Genomic DNA, 14,276 nt, shown 5'->3' with positions numbered 1-14,276 from the left:
GAAAAGTCCACACAAGGAATGGTCCTATTTACCATTTCATTTCTATTCTAGTATGTCCCTAAAGCAGGGCTGGGCAAGATGCGACCTAGGGGCTGGATCTGGCCCACTAACACTTTGATCCAGCCCACAGGCTACATCTGGCTGTTTTCTATTTATATCCTGCTGTCTGTGCCACTGAATTTCCAGGCGCTGGCTCAGGCAGCAGGATCCTATTTAACTAGCTCACAGTTGCAGCACTACCCCAGCAGGGGCTGGAGTCATGAGCCCTTTAAATAGCCTGCCAGGCAATGTAGTAGCAGGGCCAGAAGCCGTGAGCCCTTTGCTGTGTTTTTAATTGAAAGCCTCTGGCCACAGACACTGTGCAGGGAGGCTAGTCCCCAACCCCATCCCATCTGCCCCAAGCTCCACCCTTTTTGGGTGTGGAGCCAGCCCATGACCATATACCAAAATTCATTGAGGCCCCCTTGTGAAAATTATTGCTCACACTTGCCCTAAAGGCTGACTTTTTTAATCATTGAGCTTGCTGGTTAGTTAACCCATGCTGGCTTAGTGTCATGCCATCCTTCACTCTGCAGATGAGTAAAAAGGGTCATCTTATATTTGCCTTTTTTCACTGATAGTTGTTGATATTTAGGGTCATGAGGTCAGGGAAGTAACATTGTTTATTGAACCAACTTCTGTAAGTAAAAGGTACAAGCGTTAGCTATATCGAGCTCTTATTCAAGTTTGGGGAAAGAAATCAGAGTGTCTTAGCTAAATCCAGTTTGGGATAGATAGTTAAACATAATGGGGTAACTCATGTAGAAGATGTAGAAGGTCCCTTGAAAAAATGTGGGCAATTGAGGGTCAGACTTTTATGTGTAATGAGTTTAAAGTGGGCAGTTAAGAGTAACGGGCAGGGATGAGGGGTGTTTCAAATTGTTGCAATGAGCCAAAAAAGCATATCTCTGCTGCTGCAATGATCAGTACCTCACACAGCACATCTTTTGAAATTTGTGCATCCTACACATGCTTATCACAAGATGTGGCAAACTTCATTCAGTACATTAAATGCCCCAAAACAACTTTGAGTGAAACCTGTCAATTATTACAGTCTTGAATACACTCTTACAGAAAAATAAGACAAAAACATATTGCCTATGGGCAAACTTTCCTCATAAAATGATTGCGCTATATTTATTCTTTGAATTTTTGTTCTCAGATGCCTCGAAAGATAGGCCTGGAAACTTAATAGCTCTGCTATACAACAAAAACACAAACTGGACAGGGACTCTGGTTTTATGGTCCATTACCAGAGTCTCGGCTTGACAAAGCCTTGCCTGGGATGATTTAGTTGGGATTGGTCCTGCTTTCGGCAGGGGACTGGACTTGATGACCTCCTGAGGTCTCTTCCAGCCCTATGATTCTATGAAAGATGGGCCTGGAAACTTAATAGCTCTGCTATCTAACAACAACACGAACTGGACAGGGACTCTGGTTTTATGGTGCATTACAGCAATCTGAAATACCTCATCCCTCAACTGCCTACTACCCTTTATTGTCCACTTCAAATCCTTGATGCATAACAATCTAACCCTCTGCCTATTTCCTTTCAAGCGGCTTCTGACAACATGCATTACCTTAACAGTGTGTCCCATTGGTACTCATGTACTCTGATTTCTTTCCCCAGATCTAAGAAGAATAGGGTTACCAACTGTCCTGCAAACCCCTGCCCTGTCCCTTTGGCTCATCCTCTATCCTGTCCCTTCTGAGACCCCACCCCTATTCAGTTTCACCAGACTGTGGAAGAGGGTTGCGGTACAGGGATGGCGCAGGCTTTGGAAGGGAGTTTGATTCTGGGAGAGGATGAGGTGTTGGGCTCTGGGCTGGGGAAGGGATGTAAGATATGGAATGGAGTTGCAGTACAGGCTTTGGGCTGAGGAAGGGGATTGGGGTACAGGAGACAGTGAGGAGTGCAGACTGTTGGGTAAGGGGTGTAGATTTTGGGATGCGGGAGGGAGGCAGGAATTGGTGCTTATCTTGGACAGCTATCGAAAGAGACCAGCACGCCATCTGGCAATGGCTCTTAGGAGTGGGGCAAGTGGGTCTCCAGTGGGAGCTGCAGAGATGGTGCTCAGATGCTCTGCTCCCACCAGAGGCTTCAGAGATTATGCCAGCTGCTGCTGGGAGTTGCATGGAGCCAAGTCAGATGAGGGAACCCACTATAGCTCTGCTGGTATGACAGACACTTACCACACACAATCCCCCAGTTTGGCTGAAGTAGTCTCCAGGAGATAGCATGTGATTCCAAGGAGACTTCCAGTGAAAGTGGGAGGATTGGCAACCTTAGAATAAGACCTCTGCATAGCTCAGTCAAAAGCTTTTACTTTCCACCAACAGGAGTTGGTCTGGTAAAAGGTATATGAATGGAGATTGCCCATCTCCTAGAACTGGAAGGGACCTTGAAAGGTCATCGAGTCCAGTCCCCTGCCTTCACAGCAGGACCCAGTACCATCCCTACCTCACTGATCTCGTCTTTTCTATATCCTGGGATCAACATAGCTACAACCAAACTAGGGATGTGAAAGTTGAACTGGTTAACCAGTAAGCCTCATGCTTAAAGGGTGAGGCTTACTGTTTAAGATTAATTGGCGGGGCTGGAGCAGCTTCCTGTCTGTCATGGACAGGGGGATGCTCCTGCCATTTCCACAGGACCCACTGCAGGCAAGGTCTGCTCTAGCGCATCCCCTGCCTGTGGCAGGAGGAGGGGAAGAGGTCCTTCCAACCCAGTGGTAGGCAGGGTCCAAGCTGGGTTAGAGCATCCCTCCCCACTTGCCTTCTTAATCAGTTAAACAATATTTTTAACTGGTTAGCCAATTAAATAGGATTTTACATCTCTAAACCACAATGCAAGATGCTTAGGGTGTCTGTTACTAGCCAGAGTATTTGGGGTAGGAACCTACAGATGTTAATTATGCAGTTTTCTAGATTTGTAAGGGCATGATTTGATAGATTTAATGTTCATCTTGGGCTACTTAATTCTGTGACCCACAATGATTCCTGCATTATAGTGTTTCTCTTCTAAAGCTCTATTTCAGAGTGCCATAGTATTCTTCAGAAAGAGTTGATGTGTGGAAATGTGATATTCTTTAAGCCTCTAGTACTGTCTTAGGGTATGTCTACACTTGCACCCTCTTTCGAGAGAGAGATGCAAATGCAGCTGAGCGAAATTGCAAATGAAGTGCAGATTTGAATTTCCTGTGCTTCATTTGCATAATCGCAGACTGCTCCTATTTCGAAAAACCCTTCTTCTGAAATAACCCTTATTCCTCATACAACGGGGTTTACCGGTTATTTTGGAAGAAGGGTTTTGTTCCGAAATAACTGTGTCTACACAGAGTTTATTTCAAAATAGGGTATTTCGAAATAGCGCCGGTTCACGATTATTCAATGAAGCACGGGAAATTCAAATCCATGCTTCATTTGCAATTTTTCTCAGCTGCACATGAATCCCTCTCTCAAAAGAAGGTGCAAATGGAGACATATCATTACTCCTGTAGCTGATTTGGGTGGTGGCCCTAACTTTTATTAAGTTGTGAAAAGGAAAAATACGTTTCATACTTAGTACTTAACATAACTGTTTTCATCTTTGAGTGTTGGACAACTAATTATTCGCACTACATCCTGTGAGGTTACCTATGTGTAGAGATGCAGAAACGTGCGATGCAGAAATACGCAGCTTGAGCTGAGCCACAACCGGGGAGAGACACGTGTCTTGGAACAAGCTATGGAGAGTCTATAATTGCATTTACAATTGTTAGCTAGCCAGTTATTTAAAAATCCGTTAACTGCAATTATACCACAACCAAAACTCCCAGTGCAGAGAGGAAGTGACATACCCAAAATAGTGTGGCTTTGTGAAACATGATATTAAAACTGTAGAGTTATTAGTTCCTTATCTTGTACTCAGCCCAACAGACTTGCAGGTTTGTTTGTAGTTACTCTTCCTTATAAAAGTTGCATTTTAACTCTTACTTCAGTTTCTGTATAAACATACAATATGGCATACTCCTCTGCATACAAATATCAGCATACATGTGTTCGTTTCCACAATTTCAAATTAAAAGCCCTGTTGGTGCACTGAATTCTCAGTGTAGTTGAATGAGAGGATATTTTTGTGCCTTGTGTAACTTTATTATTTGCCCGACAGGAAAGTTTCAGTGTCTTAGACTCTGGAATTTATCGTGTTATTAGTCGAAGAGGCAGTCAGTCAGATGAGGACTCTTGTTCCCTAAACAGCCAAACGCTGTCAGAAGATGAGAGACTTAAAGAGTTTACTGCACACCAGGAAGAAGAGCAGGTGGAGCTTGGTAATGGCTTCCCATAAAAATATGCTTTTCAGTTGCATTCTTTGTATTCGGTGATATGATGTTTAAAACAACAACAAAACCCTTCCGAGTTGTAACTTCCACTTGTCTTCCACCATTTAGGTATCTCTGATTAAACCCTGTAAACTGCTGGGTGAATCACATATGCCACCTCTTGCTAGTGGTAAACCTAAAGTCAGCTCTTCTGTGGCCTCTTGTGGTAAAACCTTATAGTGAAATCTTTAGAGGTGAGATCTCAGCATGCAGTAAATGGCAAAACTCCCATTTACTTCAGTGGAGCCAGGATGTCACTCAAGTTTTCATTTTCTATGGGTAACACAGCTAGGTTATTGTTAGCATTAAAACAGACCATCCTCCATCAGTGTTAATCCAGCCTCTGCTAGCCAGATTGCTGCTTTTTTTGGGGGGGTGGGGGGGAATCCGTTTTCTAGCTCTCATTGAGCCAGGCCTTCTATTGATGCCAGGGAGCTGGTAGGCGTGGGTCAAGAACTTTTAACTTTCTTGTAGAGTTTCTTTCCTCGGTGTTTTTGGAGGTGATTCTCTCCTGTATGTTTGTACATTTTTGTATGGGGGGATGCAACCTTTTGAAATAATAGCCCTGTTATGCCACCCAGCCACCTTTTTTCTTTCCTTTTCCTTTTCCTTTTCCCAACAAATACCCAATTCTGGACAAAAGTTAGAGGCTTTTCTGGTTTTTCAAGGGGTAATGTGATCTCTCCTCTCTGAAAAACATACCTTCATAAGTAGCTCCTTTTTGTGGTGTTAGAGAAAGTTCAAGCTGGGGAGGCAGTAGACTGGCCTGCAGAGAGAGATGCTCCTGGACTTGTGCCAGAAATATACTCCAGGACTATAAGGTTAGGGATTTTTTTAATACATGTTGTCTGTTCAGATCCACCATAAGAGCTGGATGAGGCAGACTTGAAGGCCCACTCCTATTAACTCTTAAACTCTTTCCACTTCACCCTCCCAATTTAGAGCCGCTATCTGAGACAGTATGGGGTCACTTCTCATCAGGGAATCAACGGGTATGACTTTTGTCGACAAAAGGTGTTATTCCTCGTAGAATGAGGTTACAGCTGTTGGCAAAACTGCTGAGTTCTGTCAACGTTATGTCGACAGAACTCAGCAGCAGTGTAGACAAAGGTATAGTTTTGTCGACAAAAATGTACTTTTATCCACAAAACCATGCAGTCTAGACACACCCAACCTGCTCTCTCCTGTAGAATGGGAGTGTCCCTTTTGTTCTTCCTGATCTTGGCTTGATCCTGCTCTGATTAGTCAAGAGGGAAAGTGAAGCATGCAGCTGAGACAATAGACTCATTCTTTCCTAAAATCTAGGTGGATTATAGCCAAGTCTATGAAAACAAGTGAGAATTTCTTTAGTCTCTCTTTTCAAGAAATCTGTTTGGTGTTAGGAACTATAATTTCGTAATGCATCTTTTTTTTGCCAAGGGGTTGATAGACTTCCTCACAATGTGTCAAGCAAGAAAATGTGGAAAAAATGAAGGTTTAAGGACTACTATTTATCTGTCTTTAGGTAGTTTTGTACTGCTAATAAATGCATGTTTGTGGCCATAAACTTTTCACTTGTCATTTTGTGAGATTTGTTCACCCCTCTTTATTTTTTTAGTTGTCATCTTAATGTATTTCAGAGAGTCAAATTCTCAAGTGAAGAGACTTGGTTTTACATGTTTGGAGTTAGAGCTTTTCCTATTGTTGCTCAGCTAATGAACACAAAGCGGCTAGTTATTTCAAACTATTATAGTTCTAGATGCTTCTGCATCTTCGTGCATATGAACTTCATTTGTTGCTTTAGACAGTTTCCTGAGAGAAACACTTTAATGAATGCTGCCTTCTAGTCTGCATTGTAATTGCTTTCTCTCTTCCCACTACATGGCAATTAGTCTTGAAATTGGTACTTTTCTACTTAGTGAACAAAAAGTTTGTTTCCACACAGGATCTCCATTTGTGAATGTTAGGGTATGTCTACACTACCACCCTAGCTCGAACTAGGGTGGTTAAAGTAGTCATTCGAAGTTGCAAATGAAGCCCGGGATTTAAATATCCTGGGCTTCATTTGAATTTTGCCGGGCGCCGCCATTTTTAAATCCCCGTTAGTGCGGACTCTGTGCCCGCGGCTACACGCGGCACGGAGTAGGTAGTTCGAATTAGGCTTTCTAATTCGAACTACCGTTACTCGTCGAGGAAGCCTAATTCGAACTACCTACTCCATGCCGCGTGTGGCCCCGGGCACGGAGTCCGCACTAACGGGGATTTAAAAATGGCGGCGCCCGGCAAGATGCAAATGAAGCCCGGGATATTTAAATCTCGGGCTTCATTTGCAACTTCGAATGACTACATTAACCACCCTAGTTCGAGCTAGGGTGGTAGTGTAGACATACCCTTAGGTACTATCTAGAATCCCTTTACCACAGATACAAGAGTAGTGCAGCTCCTTTTTAAGAGAGAGAAACTTTTAGTTTTGAGGTGCTAGTAAGGGCATTGTCGCCATTACTCAAAATAATCATTTTACTTTAAAAAAAAAATTCACTTTGTACATGTCTTTTTCTTGTATTAGGATATGATTTAAATGCAAACACCCCACTGTTCCTAAACTCTGAAATAAGAGATGTCACTAGGCTGCCTATAAGCTACTGTCCGTGCTTTTAGCTGTAACTAGGTTTTAGTTTGACCTCCTCAGCCTGCATCACAAAGGGACCAAATCACGTGGTAGTTATTGGTATACAAAATAGCAGTATAGGTGTGGGGTGATCTCTTTTGGTTACTCATTTTCTTCAGTCAATATGAAGAGCCACAGTGTTTGGGTAAAGTTACACATTTATACCTCCTTACATTTTGACACCTTAGTAATGGCTGTTCTGCACAGACATGTATATTTAAATGCAATCTAATGTCCATGGAATATCACTACATTTTGATATGACATGTTAACTTTTTTTTTTGGGGAGCCATCTTGGTTACCTGGTGAAAATAGCATGGAGATGTAACCTCAGGCTAGGCCAACAATCCATGTACAGAAGATAGTCATCCACTCAGTGTTCTCTTACTTGACATTGATTTGTTAGTTGCGTCTTAATCTGTTGGATCTTTTATTTGATAAATAGAACAAATACATACTAGGTCTAAAGTAAGAAATGCTGAGATTGCCCTTGATCCCAACAACTGTGTGTATATTCTAGTCCCTATCCTATGCTGTCCCCATTCTCATAAAAAAAATCCATTACATAACTTGCAAGTAAAAAAGAAAACAAAATTTAGGCCACAGAAGAGTAAAATTTCCCAATTAAAGGAAAGCATGGGTCATAATCATGATTGAATTATATGTTTCATTGTCAACTCATTTTTCATAATTTTATTATTTCAATTCCATTTGTTAGACAACGTATCTCATGCTTCTGTGGTGGTTGAGACTGATCGGAATGAGACTTTTCTCCCATTCAGTATCCCATTGTCATTTCGTTCACCTTCTCCTCTGGTCTCCCTCCAGGCTGTCAAGGAAAGGTAAAAATCCTAGGATATTTGTTCATCCATTACATTCCTTTTTTTTTCCTGAATACCATTGTTATGCATAGTTTGCTTAAAGATAAAATGTTACATAAAATATACAAGATTAACTTTCCTATCAAATCTGATTTTAATTCTTACCCCATTGAAGACAATGGGAGTCTTGTCAGTGACTTCAGTTAAGCAAGGATTTAACTCTTGAGTTTTAAATGGAGGTTAAGAATACATGCTATAATCTAGTGGCTAATGTTTACTTTCAATGTATTGACTGTGGTTATGGGGTTTAGCATTTTGGTACTTAGATTATTTAATATTTTAAGGAACTGCTGGGTATTTCAATGATGGTATGTATTACCAAAATATGTGCCTCCATTTTGCACTTTCCAAATACCAAGCTCTATCCTTTTGGAAGAAGTTGGTTACCAGGTACCTTAAGTTTTACACAGGCAGAAAATCAAATCCGTAAGTATTCATGTGCTACATTCTGGTTACACCAGTTTAAAGGTTTGCATCAACTATTGTATTTTTTTATTTTGCAGTCTATAACAATTTCCCTTTGACACTATCTTAACATCAGTATTCTACTGGGTTTAAACTAGGGATGTAAGCGACTAGTTGTCTATATGATAAGCAAAAGCTTATTGGATAGTCAACACACTAATCGACTAGTTGCTCTCCCTTCCTTCCCCCCCCCTTGCTTCCTCTATCAGAAAGAGACAGCAAGATGGGGGGAAGAAGTGGGGATGCTAGTTCTTGCCGACTAATTGACTAGTCAATGGAAATCCCATCAACTTTCAATTAGTTAGTAAAAATTTAACATCCTTAGTTTAAACTCATTCCCTCTTCTTTTTGCACGGAAGTTCTTTTTGAGTTATACTGTGTCACCACTGGGAGGGGCTCTTTGAGTGCTGAATGTTAACTGTTTAATCAGAGAATTTAGGCGTTCTACTTTCAGTGATTGCATGTGTCCATTCCACTGTAGTGGTGTGTGTGCCTCACACACTTGTCAGAGATCCTTTTCCTATCGGTATCGCAAGCACTCGCTACCATCACATGCCACTGCTTGCAAAAGTAACAGGACAAATCTGCATCCGACCTCCTTACCTCCCTTCCTCCCCCACCCCCGGTGATGATGGTTGGAGCATTTCCTGTCTTATTTCCCTCACTCTTTGTATATAGTCTGTTTAGTTAGTTATACTGTATGACTAGGGTTTGGTTACAGTTTCTAGATTCTTTATGAATCACATTTTGATTTTCGGTAGTAGTCCTCTCTCTATGAAGAAGTGGCATTTTCGATTGTGTTAACCTCAGCCAGGAGAGTGGTTGAATTCAGAGCCTCCTTATTCAGTTTTCCATAAGGATTGTCCAAAATTCTTGACAAAGGTGGTTTCAAGTTTCAACATTAAGTAGGCAATTTATTTGCCAACTTTCCCCCCAAAGCCTACATATGTACAGAGGTGTCATTGGTTGGATGTGAGGAGAGCATTAGCCTTCTAATTGGGCTGCACCATACCCGTCCGCTCCAAACACAATTATTTGTCATGATATGCAGACAGGATGAAAGATCAGCCGGTTTCCACTTAAGAAATCCAGGATAAAATCCTCTCTTGTGCTTGTTTGTGCTGCCAGCTGTCATTCTATTTCTTACCTACAGTTTTGGCTCATTCAATGATAGCATTTGCACAGCAGCCCACTCAGGCATCCATTCTCCATTGGCTGCTCATTATGTAATTTTCCAAAAGTCGAAGAAAGATGCCAGTTTTGGATGGGTTGTTCCGTCATAACTATTCAGGTAGTCTCTGAGCTCATCTTTGCTTTTGACTTACTTACGGTGGAATGGACATGTGCTGTTGTTGGAAGAAGAAAAAATGGATACCTGTCTGGAATTGTTCTGTGAACTGTTGCATGTGTACACTCCGCACGCTCCTTCCTATCTGTATCCGAGCCTATTTGGGAAGAAGGAACTGAGCAGGTACAGGGGTGGCTCCTTCCCCTCATACCTACATGTAATACTGCATGATGTTAGAGGGTGCTTGAGTTGCTTCAAAGGGTACTGCTGAGGAAAAAAATTTCCAACGTTTGCATGAGCTGTGCATGCACCTGCACTGGAATAGACATGTGCAAAACACTCTGAAGTACAGTAGTATGGGAAGGTAGGTAACAGGTATTTTTCTGGCACTGCTAACACTGTTCTGAGCTGAAGTACAAGGAATTTGAGGGTTTTTTTGTTTTTTTTAATTTCCAGTTTTATAAAGAACTCTTGCATATTATGGACTAGTATGTTAGAGTTTTATAATGTAGGTAAACCTTCTTCCTTTAGAATGAAACCTTTTAAGGGTTTAGAGATGGATAAATGAAACAGAACCTTTTAGAATGCCCTTTAATTTCTTAACTGTATGTTCCCTGAAAAATCTTCATCATTGAGAATGTAAGTATAGCACAAATTAAAAGATAATTAACAAAATTCTTGTGCATATGCTACTGTAGAGGTTTTAACGTGGAAGAATTAGCTGCTCTGCATTGCAAATAAAAATCTTAGCATTTGCCTAATTGTAAAATCCTCTCTACCAAGCAGTACAAAACCAAATGTCCAGTGTTTTAATTTGTGGTCTCTATTGGCCCTGAAAGTCTTGTTAGTAGTAAACTTGACTAAAGCATACAAGTTCTGAGATGTTTCCTACTGAGTGCAACATGTATTTTTTTCATGGTAGGTTCTGACTGATAGTTGCTGGTTCCCAGTGCCTCCAACCTCTCTTCCTGCCTCCTTTAGATAATAAAGTTTTTTGAAGTAAGAGGCTGACTAGAAAGAATGAGATTTATTGTTTTTGTTATGAACTCTCCCCCTACTGCTGTCTTAGTTGTTTGAATTCTCAACTTAGTGTTTCCAGCTTTGTACGCAAAACTACTGAAAAGATTGGCACCCTTCATATGAATCCTGACGTCAGAGTGAAACAGGAAATGAAAGAGGAGGAATCTCATGAAGTGACTGCTAGTACAGCAGCATGCTCCCAGGATGAAGATGAAAATGAGTAAGTTCAAGCTCACAGTTTATTAGTTGAATGCGCCAGCTGCCAAAGGACAAGTATCTCCTGTTTTCCACAACAAGCCCATTCATTTCAATAGAATAGAAAATAACATGATTCTGCTGTGCATGTTTTTTTTAGCTGGCTATGTAGAGAGCCTATATGTTATCATCTGGCCTATTCTATTCCCTGTCTCCGTTTTCTCCCTCAGAGTCAGTTCAGGTGTCAAACTCTTCTAAAAATGGATGTTAATAGTTCAACATGTTAACAGCATTTCTTTCTGGTTCTGGAATGGTTGAGGAAGAGAAACTAATTGAGTTTCCTCTTTGCCCTTGTGGGATTACCTAAGCAGGCTTGTTGGTGCATGTGAATTTTAAAGCCCATGTCCTATTTCTAATGAAAAGAAGAACAAGCAGTTTTATCATCCTCAAAACAGGGTTGTTTTAGACAAGAAAACAAAACTGTACTGTCTTAGTCATATTAATAAAGAATAAGAGGTAAATTATCAGGAATTAAATCAGCAAATCATTTAAATATTTTAAGCTATGAATTTGTAATAGTTTCTTACAAATGGTATCTGGGAACCATCATAGGTAATGTCTGACAAAATGGAAAAGGATAGGCCACTGAAGTTTTTTCTTCTGCTGTCATGTCCAGCTGCTCCATAATTACTGTAGTCACATTTTTTCTCTCATGAAAAATAACCCCTGCTTTTCTCATAATAGAATTAATGCTCTTTCTCTGTTTTAAAAAGATCCACATTTAGATTTTTAGATGACACAATTTTGTATTCCTATTTCTTTCCAGAGTAGAAGTAGTACAGAGCCAGCCTCAAGAAGAGGACCGACTAAGTGATCTCAAGGTAGCGACAATAGAAGCTATGTAAGTAGAGAATATAGAGCTATGTTTTACCCTGGCAGAAAGCTTTTATTGTACATATCTGCAGTAAATGATGCTGTGCAAATATATCCAGATACAGTGTAATACTGTCTGAAAATCCTTATGTGAATAGTGGCTTTTTTTAATAAAAAATATAACTTGTGAGTTTTGCTAAGAATAAGCGGACTTAGAGGTAGACTCAGGCAGTTGCCTACCAAGCTACACAAATCATTTGGAGGTGAGAGCCACAAAAGCATGCTTGTAGAAATTATATAGTGACTTTCCTACTGTCCTAACTATTCAGAAAAATAGCATCCGTATGACCAGTGTCTAGAAATATACTACCAGTTTTGTTGATTACTTGATATGTATAATAAATTAGCACTGGCATCTCTTGACTACTGACTAGCAAGTTCAGCACATTTCTACTTCACTTTACAGAAACAAACTGCAAGATCCACTGGTTTTGTTAGAACCACGGTGCCTGAGAGAAGTTTTGCAGGAGTGGTTTTTGTGTCTGGAAGAAACATTTGGTTTCAAAGAGCCTTCCTTTTCAGATGACTGCTTATCCATTAAGAAAGATAAGAATGTGCTTGCTGAAGAGCAGAGTGAGATTTTAGAAGAAAATACTGAACCAGATCAGCACAGTGAAGATCATGTAGGCAAAGGACACACTGGTGTCTTGCAAGAAAATACTGGACAGGATCAAACTAACAAAGCTCATTTTGGCAGAGAAGTACATGAAAATGACGCTGACTCGAAGGGAGCCTCAGGCCATGTTTTTCAAGTGTATCCTCCATGTCTCATAGCACAGGATATCCAAAAGGATCTAGTAGAGTTGACAACTTTATGTTTTGAATTAAATGTGTTTGCTTGCAAGGAAGGGAATGCAAAAGAAAGTTCCGAACAAGATTTGCAGCTAACAATCTCATGGGTCCTGGCTTGTCAGTTTATAAAGGACTATTTCTTTCTTTTGGATTTAAAAAGACTGAAGCGATGTATAACAATCAATTACGCGAACAGTCCCGGTGTTTGGGAAACTTACATTGAAGGATTGAAAGGTAATGACTCTGGTGGCTTTTTGTTTTCACTTTTAAACCAATTGAATTTTTAGGTTTTTATCTTAAATACAGATTTTGTTTAAAATCCAGCATTTTTCTGAATCACCTCTAGTTATTTTATAAACAAAATTAAGTTAAGAACCATTGACTTCTAATGGAGAAATGCTTCTTTTTTTAAGTGTTTAACACTGATGTCATTACTGAACAAGTGAATAGTGCAGCTTGAGTTAGCTGAACTCTGTAATGATATGAAACATCTGCTGAAACAGAATATGGAACTTTCAAAGAGTATTTGAAAAAAATTGTTGCTATGGAAATCAAGTCATTTCAATTATTTAACATAAGGCTACAATTAGGAAGAGAGTCACATTCTCATTGGCAAAGTGGGTGCAAGTATACCCAGATATTTCAGGTTGTTTCCAAAGTTTGGACAGCAACATATTCATGAAGCTCAGTGCTGGACTGGAAAAACATTCCTTGCATGCAGTTGATTACCTCAGACATTCTTTTCTTCTTCAGAAGTCCCTTCTGTCCTTTCTTATGCCTTGCAGTCCCAATGAATGGGGCTTTTGTATGTCATTGAGAACAGAATTTGGTCCATGACATGCAACTTCTAAAATTGAAGCAAAACCTTTATAGTCAGGGCTTCAAGTTGATAGAATCCTGATTCAGCATAGAAGTGAAGCATATGCCTAGGGGTGTGTCTAGACTACATGGCTCTGTCAATGGAACCATGTAGTCTAGACACACCCTAAGTGTTTTGCTGCACGGAGGGCTATGTCTGGGCATGCAGAAATCTGTTCCATGTTGGCTTGAGCGTAGTTTAGACTAGAAAAGTATTAATTGCATCTCTGGGTTGATGTGAGTGTGACTTCTTATATGCATACTGTTAAGGATGTGAGGCTTTGTAAGGTAGAGCTTATGCGCCCAGTTTGGTTCCTATAATTTTAGCGACAGAATTCTCAGTGACTTCAGTAATGTCCCTAATTGGTAACTTAAGCTTTAAGTGGAACTTGTATTTCATGAATTTAAGTCAGTTGGTTTTGAAAATAAATTCAGGGCGGTCTTTTTTGTACACATGAAGCCATAAGCTCTGAAATTCCATACAGATTATGTAAATTTATATAAAAGAAAGTAAGTTGCCTTATATTTTAAAGGAAAAGAAACATGGAAAACTATCTTGAAGTTTTTTTTATAAAATAATTCCTTAAAAACAATTTAATAATGTTAATTTTCTTGTAACATCATTGGTAGTAATTCTGTCGAAGCCAAACACCTCACAGTTTTAAGTGTGACTTACTCACCTGCTACCATTGAAGACTAGAGATAAAGTTCCATGATGGGGACTGTGGAAGAATAAAATAAATGTTTCTGTCCTTAATTATTTTCTAATATAGCTTTGATTTAAAAAAAAACCTTAA

At 40.1% G+C, this 14,276-nt stretch overlaps 1 protein-coding gene across 4 annotated transcripts in view; it reads left to right on the top strand.

The window, feature by feature from the left end:
- The window catches only part of HPS5 (HPS5 biogenesis of lysosomal organelles complex 2 subunit 2), a 45,556-nt gene that overhangs the window by 22,989 nt on the left and 8,291 nt on the right, over positions 1-14,276 (top strand). For all 4 annotated transcript variants that reach the window (XM_075928107.1, XM_075928105.1, XM_075928106.1 and 1 more), the window contains exons 12-16: positions 4,190-4,349; positions 7,766-7,889; positions 10,772-10,921; positions 11,723-11,797; positions 12,236-12,855. In XM_075928107.1, the coding sequence (XP_075784222.1) occupies positions 4,190-4,349; positions 7,766-7,889; positions 10,772-10,921; positions 11,723-11,797; positions 12,236-12,855 (1,129 nt within the window). The remainder of the gene's footprint in view (positions 1-4,189; positions 4,350-7,765; positions 7,890-10,771; positions 10,922-11,722; positions 11,798-12,235; positions 12,856-14,276) is intronic.

This window comes from Pelodiscus sinensis, chromosome 4, assembly GCF_049634645.1.
Source record: "Pelodiscus sinensis isolate JC-2024 chromosome 4, ASM4963464v1, whole genome shotgun sequence".
Lineage (NCBI taxonomy): Eukaryota > Metazoa > Chordata > Testudines > Trionychidae > Pelodiscus > Pelodiscus sinensis.
The sequence above is the reverse complement of the archived record's forward strand: the minus strand, read 5'-3'. Positions and strand labels throughout refer to the sequence as shown.